The 15,867-nt window shown below is 39.8% G+C and overlaps 1 protein-coding gene across 1 annotated transcript; it reads left to right on the top strand.

The window, feature by feature from the left end:
* The first annotated feature begins 9,834 nt into the window (after window positions 1–9,834).
* Window positions 9,835–12,462, top strand: LOC311290981 (uncharacterized protein). The gene is made up of 9 exons (XM_084409794.1): window positions 9,835–9,988; window positions 10,447–10,487; window positions 10,620–10,651; window positions 10,752–10,799; window positions 11,046–11,163; window positions 11,329–11,390; window positions 11,499–11,590; window positions 11,679–11,794; window positions 11,899–12,462. The coding sequence occupies exons 5-9, from the start codon at window positions 11,098–11,100 to the stop codon at window positions 11,980–11,982; spliced, it is 420 nt and encodes a 139-aa protein (XP_084265920.1). The 5' UTR covers window positions 9,835–9,988; window positions 10,447–10,487; window positions 10,620–10,651; window positions 10,752–10,799; window positions 11,046–11,097; the 3' UTR covers window positions 11,983–12,462.
* Window positions 12,463–15,867: the final 3,405 nt, after the last annotated feature.

The following is a 15,867-nucleotide window of genomic DNA, read 5'->3' as shown; positions in this document are numbered from 1 at the left end:
CAGGTGTAGCCTATCAATATAAGTCGCTCCGGAGTCCGGAGTAGCCTATAAGGCGCATCAGTCAAAAAATGCGCCATGAAGAAGAAAAAACATAGGCCTAGCCTCGCACTGGACTATAAGTCACATTTATTTAGAAATGTATACAAAAAAAAAAAAAAAGACTAAGACTGCTTTAAAACTTTCACTCAGACCTCAAACAGACAAAGCCTGTCTTTAAATTTAATTTCGTTTTGTATTAATTTTATCTTAATTTTAATCAAGGTTTCATCAACCAATTGTCTGGATTTAATAAGAAGTAAATATATTAGAAAATAGATAACCACGATACGAAGGCGCCGGCGTGAACCTGGAGTTTGTCTCATGAATGAACCGAAACTCAGCGTATAGCCTACTTGCCTCACACACCTGAGACATATATATAAAGCTTGAAATGTCTACTTTTAAACAGAACAATTCAAAACGAAAGAAAACAGACTGCTCTCCCGTATGAAATGTGCATTTCTCTCAGGCGCGTTCACTACTGCGAAGATCACGAGTCAGCATCTTTCCAGCCGACAGACAAAAAATTTTTAAAATGTCTTCTGCTATATTTTACATATTCATAATCATTTTGCCGGTTCGTTGTGACAGCTTTTAGGTGCCCTTACATGTTACGTGAACGCATCAGCACTGAAAACATAGAGATTTTTTTTCTTTTGGGGGCATTTTGTTTGTTTTCAGACTTTCTCATTTGCCTGCGCGATGTTAGAGGACGCTGTTAATAAAGTTGCGAGTAGGCCTACACATTGGATTCACGTTTATTATTATAGGCTATTTAAAAAAATACCCCAGTTTTTATGCCAGTCGTATCATTTTAATCATTTTTGTTGTATTTATCCGCCACACACCTTGAAGGCCGGTCCGTGTCTGATATTGTCTGATTTTAAACCGGTCCGTGGCGCAAAAAAGGTTGGGGACCGCTACAAGTGATATACATGTAGATTTTTTTCCTTTTTTGGAGCGAGCGGGGGGTGATTTGAGTGGAGCGCGAAGCAAACTGCGTTGAGCGCTGAGCGAAAATGAGCGGAGCGGCCTGATGTAGCTTTGAGCGGGGGAGCGGAGGGGTGAACAGTTCAGTGAGCGATGAGCGGAGATTCTCACCGCTCCACTCCGCTCACATGCTCTGGTTGTGACGGAAAAAAAGAAAGGGAAGAAAACCAAGCGCGAGAGAGAAATGTAAACAACTGTAACAGGAATTTATAAGTTCACTAAAAGATTTAAAATCTATTTTGTTGTGTCAGAGTTTAATTAAAGGAACTTTACAATCGCGAAGTTAGATGCCCTAAATCGCCCTAAAAGGCGTGTTAGTGTTGTGGGGAACGAGGCGGGAGATTTTTACCGTGCTAGCCATGGTGACCGTGTGCCTCTCCGCAATCGCGGCGACAGTATTGTGGTGGAGGCTTTGTCTAATGCCACTGGGTATGTTAGACGAGGTCGAAGTATTCATAGGACAGTTAGGGGGCAACGTGGAGGCAGGGTGGGAAGTCGCAATGACAATGACAGTAGTCCGAGCTGTGCACACTCGGCGCGCGCGCGAGGCAGACCTGGCCGCGCCCGCGCTGCTCGTAGCAGGAGCAGAGGCGGTGTGACACGGGGCAGAGGGGCTATTATGCATAGTCTATCGCAAGACCACACCATGAAACACTACAAGAAATGTCACCTGGATGGATAGGGAGTCATTATCTCTACAGCAAAAGCCCTGCAACATAAATTCTTTTTTTTTTTTGTCTGCCATTTATTAGTAATGATTTACACTGTTGATTTACTATCTATTTCCCTGACCATTTAGTAGTGTACAATATGTGTTCTTTTTTGTGTGTTCATGTCCTTGTGATGTGTGCGTCTTTGTCAGCTAAAAAAAAAAAAAAAATAAATAAATCAACAAAAACCAAAAAAAATAAATAAAAATACTAACATTGTCTCTCGTCTTGTCTCGTCATCTCACTCATGATCTGTGCCTTGCTGTGGCAAGTGAGCTTTTGAACTAAACAGGTCTTGTCTACTTGTGTGTGTGTTATATGAATAATATATATGTGTCCCATACATGGAATCAGAGTGCCTACAGTATGTAGTAAATGGAAAATCTCTACAGCAAAAGGCCAACCGCTACATGCATTCGGTTTGTTTCTACCATTTATTAGTAATGATTTACACAGTTTGTTTACTACTTACTATTTACCTGAGCATTCAGTATTGTGCAATATAGCATACAGAAGGTGAGGGACATTTTTTGGGGAAAGAAGTGCTGCATTTTATCATTTTAACATGTGACTTTTCATGAAAATTCTATAATCCAAGATGGCCGCCACCATATGACGTCATAATATGCAAATTAGATGGGAAAATGTAATCCCTACATAAACTTTGGGTCATCCTTAATATTTCTCTAATTTACAGAAAGTCTCTATCTTTTCTCACTTTTAAGATATAGCCTTTTGAAATTAAGATGTCAAAATCGAACGTTTTAGGAAAAAACCTCTGGCGCCTAAAGGGTTAACCCTCTGAGGTCTAAGGGCATTTTTTCACTTTTTCTTCGATTTTACATATCTTATTAAATTCACCTTTTAAAGGCAATTACATAACATAATCCCATGTGTTTTATATCAAAATGTGCAGAGAAAACCCAGCTCTCTTACTGATGAGCTCACCACTTGTCCTAGAGCATTGTGTAAAGAGAGAGAGAGGGATAATTTGGCTCTAAAAAGTGAAAAATATAAGTCAGATTTTTGAAATTCTTCAAATCTCTTGTGGAAACATACCATTACTCATGTGGACGAATTATTTTGATCCTTGATATGGGTTTCCCAAAGTCTTAGGGTCACAAAAGTAGTGTTATATATGAATAAAATAGTAGATAATGAATAATAATTGTCTAAAGTGACATTTTGAAAAATCGTTTTTTAGTACAAGTTTTGTCTGTGACTCTACCTTCACCAAATGTTAGAGGGACTGAGATAAAATAGGACTAAAATAACTTCCTACTACATATCAAGCTTTATGGGATGTGTGCAAATGAAAAAAGTAGCATTACAACAGGTTTTTCTTTCAAGCAAAACGTTTACTTTGTGAAAATCTCACTACTAACAATATTCACAAAATGTTTTCTTGTCTACATTACATGTCAACTTTTCAACATTTTTTTTTTCAAACCAAAGATGAACTATATGTTAGAAATAACACAGAAACCCACCACTATTTACAATATTTGCACAATGTGCATGTTTTCATGTTTCAGTTTTTCAGCTGTCATGCCATGCTGCAAAACAGTTTCTGTCCAGCTGCATGCAAAGCGCAACATCACACTCCCTGCATTTCCAAGGTGTGTGCTTGCTGTACGTAATAAACAACCAGGAGCAGAGTCCATATGCCTCTTTATTAAGCGTACACCATTACAACTGCCCGCAAACCGGGACCAACAACGTCACCACAGGATACATACCATATATGGTATTTCACTGTAACATCTCCTTTTCTTTACAGTGTTGCCACACTTCCCTTAGAACTCCAACATTTATTAACAATCCCAACCCCGAATATGAACTCAAAGTTTACTAGAACAACTTATGCTGTGCATTTCCAAAACTGAACTGCATTACTGATGCGTTAGTCTGTATAGGCCACTAAGGAAAATTCACATGTCCAGTCTCTGTGGTGAACGCGACTGACGGCCGCTGCGCGTAATGATCTGGGTTTCACGCTGGGTAGGTCTGTTAGGCACTGACAGCCTCCGTTCTTGAACTTGCTCTGGCACACATTCTGTGCTGTCCGATGTGTCGCCCTCTCTGATTGCTGTTTCACCGTCGCTGGCCACCGAGCCCTGACTGCTCTCCTTCATCCCTGCCTCTTGGTGATTAAACTGGGCGGAACGCTCAGCCCTACGCAAATCCACACGGTTGTGCCTGTATAATGTGCCATCCACATCCACCACATAAGACCGCGGATTCACTTTCCCCAGACACTGGCCTCTCCACCACCGTCCCGTGCGGTCTCTAGGCAGTGGTTTCATTCTTATGTGTTCGCCGACATTAAGCTCTGGGAGGTCTCTCGCTCTCGCATCGTAATGGAATTTTGCCATCCGCCGTTTCCACCTGAGTTTCTCCGGAACTCCTTCGACCACCTTGGGGTAAAGCAAGCTGTTTGTCATGGGAAGTCCCGTCCTAAGTCTGCGTGACATGAGTCGCTGTGCTGGACTGCTGTCCAATCCCTCCGTGGGCGTGTTTTGCCAGTGTAGCACTGCTAGCCATGGATCTGTTCCGTCGAGTTTTGCCCTCTTACAGAGTGATTTAACAATCTTCACTGCAGATTCGGCCTTTCCGTTAGATTTTGGGTGCTGGGGTGAGGATGTAACATGTTTGAACCCCCACTGGGCCGCAAATTTTCTGAACTGTTCACAAGCGAATTGCGGCCCGTTGTCAGTGATCACTTGATCTGGCTGGCCGTAACGCGCAAACTGCACTTTGCAGCGTGTAATGACTGTGTCCGCTGTCAGATCTGGCAACTGATCAATTTCCCAGTAATCTGAGTAGTGGTCCACTATGATCAGAAATTCTCTGCCACCGTACGCATACAAGTCGATACTAACCATTTGCCAGGGGCGCACAGGGATTTCATGGGAGATCATCGTTTCCTTTTGCTGATTGTGCGCATACTCGTTACACGCAGGACAGTTAGCCACATAATCATTTATCTCTCCTCTCATGTTGGGCCAGAACAGCGTTTCCCTCGCCTGTCTGTAACAGGCTTCTCCTCCAATATGAGTGGCGTGAATGCGATTGAGCATTGCTGCTCTCAATGCCTCTGGTATAATGGCACATTGACCTCTATAAAGCACACCATTCTGAATGTTCAGTTCATCTCTGAATGGCCAATACTCGCGCACCGAGAGTGACACATTTTCTTTAAGCTCAGGCCAGCCAGCTAACACGATCTTTGCCAGCTCCTGCAATGCGTTGTCAGCTCTGGTCGCAGTTTCGATTTGGCGGAGACAGACGTCTGTCACGTTGAGGTGTAGGGCATGAATGAGAGCACGGCCTCGGCGTTGTCCATGGTACTCACAGTATGTTGTTGTGGTCCGGGCTTGTTGGACGCATATTTGTCGAGCGCTGCCCTGCTCAGCGTATCACTTATACATCTCTGGACCAGGCTTGTACACGACATTGAGGTTGTAGTTTTGAAGCTGTAACAACATACTTTGGAGGTGTTTGGGAGCACTCAAAAGTGGCTTCTTAAAAATTGTCACGAGGGGTTTATGGTCGGTTTCAGCAGTTGTTGTCTCTCTGCCGTACAGGTAGTGATGGAACCTCTGACATGCGAACACGATACTCAAGCATTCCTTCTCAATTTGGGCATAATTTTGTTCAGGTCTCGTAAGCGCCCGAGAGGCGAAAGCCACAGGTTGTCCTTGCTGCAGCAGACAGCAGCCCAAACCATTCTTGCTGGCATCGCTTTGTATTGTCACCGGCTTGTTTATGTCATAATATTTCAAAACGGGCGTGTTCGTAATCATACGTTTTATTTCTTGAACCGCCTCGTCGTGTTTAGGGAGCCAATGCCACGCTACTTCTTTGTCCAGAAGCCTGCGAAGCGGCTCGCATACCTCTGAAAGCCGTGGGAGAAACTTGGCCAGATACGTCACAAATCCAATGAAACGCTGAACTGTTTTTACATCCTGCGGTGTCTTCATTGCCAGGGCTGCTTTTGTCTTTTCTGGGTCAATTCGTAATCCTTCTGCTGATAGTATGTGCCCATGAAAATGCACCGCTTTGAGTTTGAATTGCACCTTTTTTTCGCTCAGCTGGAGTTTCACAGCTCTGCATCGCTCCATCAGAGCGCGGAGATTTCTGTCGTGATCTAACTCAGCCTCTGCGTCCGAGTCACCGCAGCCAACAAACCAGTATGTCATCCGCAATGGGCTCTTTGCCTCGGAGTCCCATCAACAGCTCGTGTTGTTTACGCTGATAGATTTCTGGTGCTATGGAGACGCCGAAGGGCAGTTTACACCATCTCATCCACCCCCATGGAGTCCAGAAAGTTGTCATCAACCCTCTGGGGTCTGAGGTGTTTTTGGGGTCCTTGAGATGTTCTGACGTGCCCTGACATTTGTGCTTTTTTCAGTTGCTTATAAACATATTAATGGCAAAGGTGTAATTACACTCTATTAAGCACAAACAGGGCTACCATAATATGTGAGCAACGTGTATGTACATGTTTTCATTTTTGAGAGAATAATGTTTATGCATGGTTATTGAAAAAACTAAAAATGAAAGTTTCTGAAATAAGGCCACAAAACACATACTTAATATGTGTCAATAAGACTTTTGACTAATGGTTTTCGCCATCTCGTCGCCTAGGGTTTTTTCTTCAAAATGATGTGAAAATCATCCTGCCTAATCATTCACATAAAACGATACATTGATTTAAATTTTGTGAAACACTTTTAGTTTGGAAAGGCAATATGCGGATGGGGCGTAAACGATCCTTACACCATCATGAATATTTAGTGGTTCACACCTGAGAAGTTCACACCCATAATGAGCCTTTCATTCAGGTGTGTCACTGAGCCACAGGCTCATACATACATACAAACATACATACATATATATATATATATATATATATATATATATATATATATATATATATATATATATATATATATATATATATATATATAATTGGTTCACAGTTGGAAACACAGTTGTTGTTGTTTTTTTCACAAATTGTGCTTGCAAATTGTATAATATCCAAGGTAAACATTTCAAGTAATTGTGCAGTTAATTCTCATGCTGTATTTTCAGAAAGTTTTGGAATATATTCTCTTCCCAAATGTGTCACTAATAAAACACAATAAAAAAATTATTTAAAGAGAAGGCTTATATTGACCTTTTAAGTTTTTGTTTACATCTATCCTTGTATATATTTTAGCTATTTTATTAAAAAGGTTATACAATTACAACAATTAAAATTTTAACAATATTTCCAGTGTAATCTTTCTTTGTAAAAATACATTTTATCATACGTATTTCAAAGTTAAGGATTCATTAGTTTGAATATCGCCTACATTGGAACAAACACTATAACATCTTAGTTGATTATTTTTGACAAAACATATATATATATTTAACACATGAGCAGAAATTGGCAACATTATAAGCTTATTTGATGTGGCAGTATTTTACAGTAAAAACTTTATAATCTATCCGATTTTTGTAGTCGATTTTTACTCATCTTAGTATAGCAATAGAGTTTGGTAAAAGCTGTTCATTCATTCACACACAGAAACGCGATTCATTTTGAAACAGTATTTGTGCCAGCTGTTGTAGCTACACAACAGCGCGCATCTGTGCGTTCATTCATTCACACACAGAAACGCGATTCATTTTGAAACAGTATTTGTGCCAGCTGTTGTAGCTACACAACAGCGCGCATCTGTGCGTTCATTCATTCATGCAAAGAAACGCGATTCATAAAACAGTCTTTTTGCGTGTACAGACACTTGCGATTAGAACAAAGCATAGAACTGACCTATTCCACAGCGGGATCCGTTGCTCCTCGAAATGAAACTTCCAGAACTTCTGAGGTAAATTTTCCAGGATTATTATCAAGATAGTATTATTCCTCACAGCGTCGTAAAGTCCATGAGTCTGAAAGTGAACTCGCAGTGTGTGTTATCCAGCTGATGTGGGCGTTTCAAAGAATTGCAGGATCGCCTCACATTTGCGTTTGAATAGCGCGCGCTCTCTGTGGGCGGAGTCAAATTAAAACATAATGAGCTGAGATGAGAATGACTGACATCTCTCTATTTTCATTCATATTACATAAACATAGAATATTTGTTTTTTATAAAAATTACTTCATTTAAAAGAAGAGAATTCAAGCTTCATGCCTGTGTGCCTGTTTGACTGAGTATTCGCTGAGTTATGGTTCATTTTCGGACGCGTTTCAGAATGGACTTAACTGACAGAGAGAAGGCAGAACTCGCTTCGTGTTTATTTGTCTTTATTTGGCAAAAAGCACAACACTTTGTTTTTATTGTGAGTATACACAAAAATAATACACACTTAACAGGATCGATTGATGTATGAAACTCCTATGGAAAATCAAAGTCAACAGAGTATTTTTGAGTCTCTTTTACACTGATAAAAAAAAAGCGAGCTGGTATCGCCAGCGATACCGCCAACCCCAGGGGGTTAAGCTGCTTTCATTATCCAGTTTGCAGTGCAGAAAGGCATCGCGAACGTCCACCAGCGTGAACACACTGCATGAAAAGACTCAAATCCGGCAAAATACGGGCATGGTAAACTCCTGTGTAATTTGATGTTTGCCGGATGTATGCGGGAAAAAGCGGATCAGAGTAACATGGAACAGTATATTTCCAGATAAACCCGGAAACCTCACATATGCGGACATATACAGGAATCCGTGAAATTTCACGGACATATACAGCTGAAACACTGCTGGGTGTGAGAGGACTGACAACTGTTAGGTGTGAAGACCTTTCATATGTTAATGACTGACACTAAAGGTGCTGGCTGTTCTCAGAGGGAGGGGTGGCCAGGGAGGACTTCAGGGTTGAGAATTATCTCTGGATTACTATAGGCTAAAGCAAACAAGCTTTTTGTACAGAAAAATAAATAAATTCTTAAGGACCTGAAACACAAAACCGACGTCAAAGAACTAGCAATGACTAAAGCCGACTCTAGGGTTGGCTCACGTCGCCTGTGTCAGGGCCTTAAAACCACTGCATGAAAAAAAGTATCTTAATCAAATATTTTTTATAAAAACAGGACAAAATAAACACCCAGTCTGAACATATACGTTCACAAAAACATCTGAATATTTAATGAAATAAACAAAGGAATTTAATTAGTGCTGGGAAAAAATTAATCGCATCCAAAATAAAAGTTTGTGTTTGCATAATATATGTGTGTGTACTGTGTATAATTATTCTGTAAATACACACATATGCATGTATTTATTTAAGAAATATCTGCATGTATATACTGTATATACATTTATACACAATTTATATTATATATAAATATAAATAATTTAATAAAAAAAAAAAAAAAAAAATCTTAAATATATACATGCATATGTGTGTATTTATATATACAAAATAATTATATACAGTACATATATTATGCAAACACAAACTTTTATTTTGGATGCGATTAATCGCGATTAATTTTTTTCCCAGCAATAAATTTAATGGAACAAATAAAGAAAAATGAACCAAACATTTCAGAATATCTCAAATTTTATTGTGAAGTTTTACAAATTGCAGACAACAACAATTGTCACCTTTTTTACAATTGGCTTTTAGCTTGCTTAGTTGGGGAAATTTAATTTAATATTCAAAAATATTATTGATCTGCCTGCGTTGACACTATTATATGAGATCTGAGCTGAGCTGGACGATGACATCACGGTTTTCTCCAAAGTGGCTATATATCCACATTTAAATTTATTTATTTATTTATACAACAAAATGAATCACCACTGAACTGACTTAAGCTGGACTGTGAAGCTATTTTCTTCTGGAAACAAACTGTCTTGCATTACTTTCCTGTTATCTCTGTAAAGCTACTTTGAAACAATCTGTATTGTAAAAAGCACTGTATAAATAAAGGTGACTTGATATTTATTAAAAAGGTAGAAGGAACCTGAGCTTTTCTACTCCACTGAATTGAAGACCGAGGTCACTACAGTTAAAATCTCTTGCTGATTTAATCCACCTTAACTATTAATGTCTATGAACAAATAGCCTATGTATTTTTATGTTTGTGTGCCTCAGCGTTTCTGAGTGAACACCGCTGGTTTACTCACTATTTTAAAGTGTACTGTCGATCACGTGATATGACGTCATGACGTGCAGCTGACGTTACCTGAAAAATCTGTCCAAGATGGCTACCCTCTTGAGCGACGTGTATCAAGAATGAAACAACTTGTAAGTAAACCAAAACACTTCAAAACTACTTTGCTTGTTGTAATATTGTAAGAATATCATATTACACGTGATATTTGACTTAGACGAGGCTATTTTTAAGTTGCAAGCGCGGTGCCGCGGGCGCGATTGCCGTCAGTCCGCCTGCTAGTTACAGATAATATCCTGTGTACTGTTAATGTCGTGGCAGGGCAATAATGTTAACGTTAGTCAATAACTCTTTTCAGCAAGCGATAGTCCTTCTGTTTTTGAGTGTGTTGCTGCTGTTTGTGTTAAGCGCCCTGCTCTGGCAAGTTCAATGTGATGTTATCTACATGCTGATGCACCCAAATGAGCTAGTGGCTAACGTTAGCAGTTACGTTAACTTTTACTCAAACAAAGTTAAGGTTATGGACATAATAGTTACCGAATGAACTATGCAAGTTTTTATTAAACCCTTTACAAACGTCTTTTCATTATAGGTTTAAGTGGAAGGAGTGCAGTGAGCATCCCCAAAATCAAGGTGACTCAAATGTTAATTTAGTCTGTAACTATTTTTCACCATTTCTTTTATTTGGAGTCTAATTCATTAGCATCAATCAAACGTCTCTTAAAAATTAAATCTCTTGCTGTCTGTTTTTGTGTGCATGTGCAGACCTACATTGTCACCAGAGAGCAACTTTATCGGTAAGTTACATTCACTTGAAATTCTGTATCATTAATTTGTCATTAAAGAGGTTGATTGCATAATTTGACTGGTTTCATATTGATTGTTTTATCTGTGCAGGTGAAGGACTTCTTGGGGAAATGGCCGGCTCTTCGGATTGAATCACAGGTAAAACAGACTCACTTCTCTTTTCTGCCACTCTTCACACATATTTCACTGCCAAATTTTTAATATGTATCACATTCAAATGGAACAGCAAATGCCACTATTCACTGTGTGTAAGAACTATCACTTTGCATGTGACCATGTTGCTCAACAATGTATTTTAACGGAACATGTTGCCTCACAAATGTGTTTTCTGTTGCAAATCGAGTATTAGTCTTTTTATATAATTATTTTTGTTTGTTTTTGTAGCTTTGTGCTGAGTTCCAACGCATCACAAACGTCAACATACGGAACCAGTTCTATGCTGTGCTTGACCAGCACACACCTGCACTGGTGGCCTTGTATAGGCAGAAGGCGGCACGAACCGGTAAGATATCAGAGGCGCTGAGTGACATCTTAAAGACTTATGAACTGATATGTTTTGTCTCTTATGTTTACTGTGATGGCCAACTTATTCAAACTGAAAATTCACTTTTGAGGTTCTTGCAGATTGTGAATCCATTTAAACGCTTTTTAATTTCAAACTTTACAGGAACCCGTAAAGCGCCTCCATAATTCAGAGAACAACCCACACAAATACGATCCACAAACCGGGTAAGACTGCGTATTGTATACTGTAAATGTTAGTTTAATCTACCACTATATGGATTTGAAATACTAAAACTGAATTTCATTAATGATGCCTGCAACTTTTTCCCCCAGAATAAATTCATCACATAACCTGGCTGTGACCACTTATCTCTTCAAAGAATTAAGGACAACTTTTACAGACGTTGACCCTGAATGTGCAAAAGGTAATCTTAAAGATGTTGTAATCATTTTAATGTCCTCTGTTTTACTTAGTTTTATTGGCATTACATTTATTTATGATTTATTTAACAGGTTGCAAGACGTATTTTGAGACTTTGCGGAGGAAGTATTCTTTGGCTCAGCCTGAAAAGGCCAAGAAAAGAAACACTATGAAGAACACTGCAAAGAACCGTCAAAGAAAGAGACGGGTAAGTTAAGAAACTGGTTAAGCAGTTGTTGTTTTTTTCTTCTTCAGAATGTAACTGTCCTCCTCTCTGTGTTTTAGTGGTTAAATTACTGTCATGTTTTGCAGTTGCTGGAGACCATGTCCAGTGTTGTACAAACCCAACACATAAAGGGAACTGTGGAAGACTGCAACAATAGAACTGATGTCTGATGAAGATGCTATTGTTGATGGAAGGCCAGTGTGGATGCTGAGGTCTCCACCAAACAGAACCACAGAGTTATCTGCTCTCTGCCAGGTACTACAAACCAGACTAGAGGCTGACCCACGCTACGTCACACCACCAGTGCATCATGGCAGTTTGAAAAAATTAATATTTACATATATACACTTTAATTTCTATATTTATTTATTGATTTTAAATTGTTTTATATTGTATACTTTGTATATTTGTTCCTTTTTGATGTGCATGTTGCTGATCTCCACGTTTTGTATTTTATTCCTTTACACCTTTGTTAACATTTCTTTTTCCCCATTCATTTTAATGTATGTTTATAATGTTCATGTTATATTTGTTTTTGTTCCTTTAAATTTTCATCCCCTCAAATATTTTTGTTCCCCCATTCCTTTTTAATGCTTGTTTATAATGCTCTTTGTAATGTTTTATTTACCTTAATAAAAATGTCAGACTTTCTCATTGTTCTTTGTGTGTGTTTTTAAAATTATATTTGAATGTATTAAAATTGGGGTAAGGGGGGTTTAGTGTATACTGAGCAATATCTGCATAGCTGGCCTATAACCAATCAAATCACTGTGCGAAAAGGCCTAGGGTGGGTTATGTTCTAAAAGTAACCAATCAAATCACTTTCCTGGGTTTTCAATGTATCCTGTCCTCCAATAGTGGTCTGGGTAATGGGAGTGGTTTTAAAAGAAAAGGACCAATAGGGGGGAAGGCCAAAAGGTGCACAAAGGTGTGAAAATGTTCTCTTGAAAAAACCTTTGAGGGATTACTTGCCATGGCAACAAATGGCTGTAGCACGGGAGTATACGTCCACAACATACATCCGATTTGGTATCATTTCGGATGTATACGGATATATACAGACCCATGGAATTTGAGCTATCCGGCCAGTATACTCCCGGATTCTTCCGAATTCCAGCAGTGTATACAGGAGTATACTGGTCCGGATACACCTCTTTTCATGCAGTGACAGACGTGCTTTGGGTAGCTTATACAGAACGTCTTCCAGTGTTGGCATGTGGTAGTGCGATCTTTGCAGTGCTTGATTAAGGTGTTTTGGGTCTATGCATATTCTTACTTTGTCTGGCTTGGCTATGACTACCATGTTACTGATCCATGGTGTGGGTTCCGTGACATTTGTGATGTGTTCGTCTCTCATGTACTTATCCAGCTGTTCTTTTACTCTGGCTTTCAAGGCCACCGGCACGTTCCGTGGTGCGCATTGCACAGGCAACACGCTGCTGTCGAGCACAAAGCGGACCTCTCCTGGGACTGACTCGACTGGGTCATTAAACACGTCTTTGAAATTGTCAGTTAACTGTTGCTTTGTGAGAGGTATGTCGGAGTATGCAATCTTTCAGTTCAGTGTCATGGATGTCATTGGCACTGCCTTCCGGTGGCGACATACAGCAGTAGCCGCGTGTGTCCGTATTTGTTGTGTTTCTTTTGTTTGTATCTCGTCTGTCATAACTGCGGGAATATAAGAATATCACAATAGTAGTAATTAACATGGATTTGTTCAACACGTTGCTTATGAGCATGCTTACTCTTGGGATTGTTGTGAACCATCGTCAAACCAACTCGTCTCGGAGACTGCAGTACAGTCGGGATTTCCTCATCCAATGCAATGGTTCAGCCCCACGGACTCTTTGCGATGAAATTCCACCAGAGATTCGCAGGTGTGGGTCTGCTTGCCTCGATCGACAAACGGAGCTGGGGGTGAGGATCCGCGGACGAGGTAGTGGAGCATGTGGAAGACGGCGTGGGCCTGTTGCCGGATTGCGGGTGACAGCAGTGGGTCGGGTGAGAAAGCGTGGCCGGAGGGGAGGAGTGCGACGGAGGCTACGCAGAGTTGGATTGCGCCGCCTGCCACTTCCCTCGGTCATCCTTGGAAACGTGCAATCATTAAGGAACAAAGTGGACGAACTGCAGGCAAATGTTAAATTTATACCGGAGTTTAAGAATGCTTGTGTTATAGCTTTGACTGAGACTTGGTTAAAAGAACATGACTTGGGCCAGGATCTTGAAATTGATGGCTTTGGCCAGCCTATTCGGTTAGATAGAGACGCACAGCTGACTGGCAAAACACAAGGAGGGGGCGTGTGTCTGTACGTCAACCCCCGCTGGTGCAAAACTATCATAGTAAGGGAATCTATCTGCAGCCCACATATCGGACTTTTATCTATCTCACTGCGTCCGTTTTATTTGCCACGAGAAATTCCTAAATTTTTTATTACACTAGTCTATATCCACCCAAGAGCTAATTTGACAGATGGGGCAGCTGAAATCACCAAACTTGTTCACCGTTTACAAAATATTTCCCCTGATGCTCCGCATTTTATACTTGGTGATTTTAATACGTGCAGTCTTAAGAAACATCTCAGGCACTTTTATCAATATGTAAGCTGTCCTACTAGACATGGAAAAATCTTAGATATGTGCTATGGTACAGTTAAAGATGCCTATAAATCTTACGCAATGCCACCTTTGGGGTCTTCTGACCATAGCTGTGTCTTTCTGGCCCCGGTCTATCAAACAGCCCTCAAGAGAGGGAAAGTTGAGCGTAAAGAGGTCTCTGTATGGACAGATGCCGCTATTAAAGAATTGAATGGCTGCTTTCATAGTACCAATTGGGACGTCTTTAAGGACTCATGCACTGATCTAGACGAATTAACTTTCACTGTGACAAGCTACATCAGATTTTGTGAGCAAATGATTATTCCCACAAAGACGATTACATTATATCCCAATAATAAACCTTGGGTGAGCAGATCACTTAAGCATGTTCTTAATAAGAAAAAAATAGCTTTTCAACAGAATGATATACATAAAAAAAAGATAAGGAAGAGCCAGGGGCCTGACCACATCAGCGGCCGATTGCTTAAAAACTGTGCTCTGTTTCTTAACAGTATGTTATGCAATAACATGTTATGAACAATGTGTTCAACAGGGTCACCTCAAGGGTGTGTTTTGTCACCACTCTTTTTTGTGCTTTACACCAATGACTGTCAGAGTATGTTTGAATCGAGGCATATCATTAAGTATGCTGATGATTCTGTGATAATTAGTCTTCTGCAAGATCATGAGGAGGGCCATGGACCAGTTTTGGACAATTTTATTTCATGGTGCAAGGACTCATATCTCCACCTCAACGTCTCTAAGACCAAAGATATGTGTATTGACTTTTGCCGTAATCCTCCAACCACAGCTCCAACTTTGATTAATGGCATAATGGTAGATGTGGTAAGCCAATACAAGTACTTGGGCACCATTTTAGATGATAAATTGAACTTTGACACCAATACAGATTATATATGTAAAAAAGCTAATCAGAGACTTTTTTTCTTAAGAAAGCTGAATGGGTTTAATGTTGATAGATCCCTTCTGAAAGCTTTTTATTCATCCTTTGTTGAGTCAATTTTAACTTTTGCTATGATCTGTTGGTCCGGCAATTTGAGTGTAACTAACAAAAACAGATTGGGAAAAACTGTAAGCATATGTAGGAAAGTAATTGGCACTGATCTTAACAGCATTGAGTACATGTACGAGGCCAGAGCTACACAGAGGGCAATGGCCATTTTGGCTAATATCATTCACCCACTACACAATGAGTTTTGCCTCCTACCATCAGGAAGGAGGTATACCTATCGAAAACGTGCCAGGTCCAACAGATATCTGAGATCATTTGTACCATTAGCTGTTGGGTTTCTCAACAAGCTATAGGTACATGTGTGTGTGTGTGTTTTTTATTTTTTATCTATTTATTATTTTATGGTTTTATGTGTTTTTGTGTGGATGTGTATGTGTTGGCTATTTTTTGTGAACAAAATTGCCCCTAGGGGACATTAAAGATACTT

Source organism: Rutilus rutilus (assembly GCF_951802725.1).
Source record: "Rutilus rutilus genome assembly, chromosome: 5".
NCBI classification, from domain to species: domain Eukaryota; kingdom Metazoa; phylum Chordata; class Actinopteri; order Cypriniformes; family Leuciscidae; genus Rutilus; species Rutilus rutilus.
This window is presented reverse-complemented; position numbering and strand designations above follow the sequence as displayed.

Excerpts from the sequence above, each read along its gene's own strand:
- LOC311290981 (XM_084409794.1), top strand. The coding sequence starts at position 11,098 with ATGCTGTGCTTGACCAGCACACACCTGCACTGGTGGCCTTGTATAGGC. Across the intron at positions 11,164-11,328 it reads GCAGAAGGCGGCACGAACCG|GAACCCGTAAAGCGCCTCCA; the intron begins GTAAGATATCAG and ends CAAACTTTACAG. Across the intron at positions 11,795-11,898 it reads ACCGTCAAAGAAAGAGACGG|TTGCTGGAGACCATGTCCAG; the intron begins GTAAGTTAAGAA and ends CATGTTTTGCAG.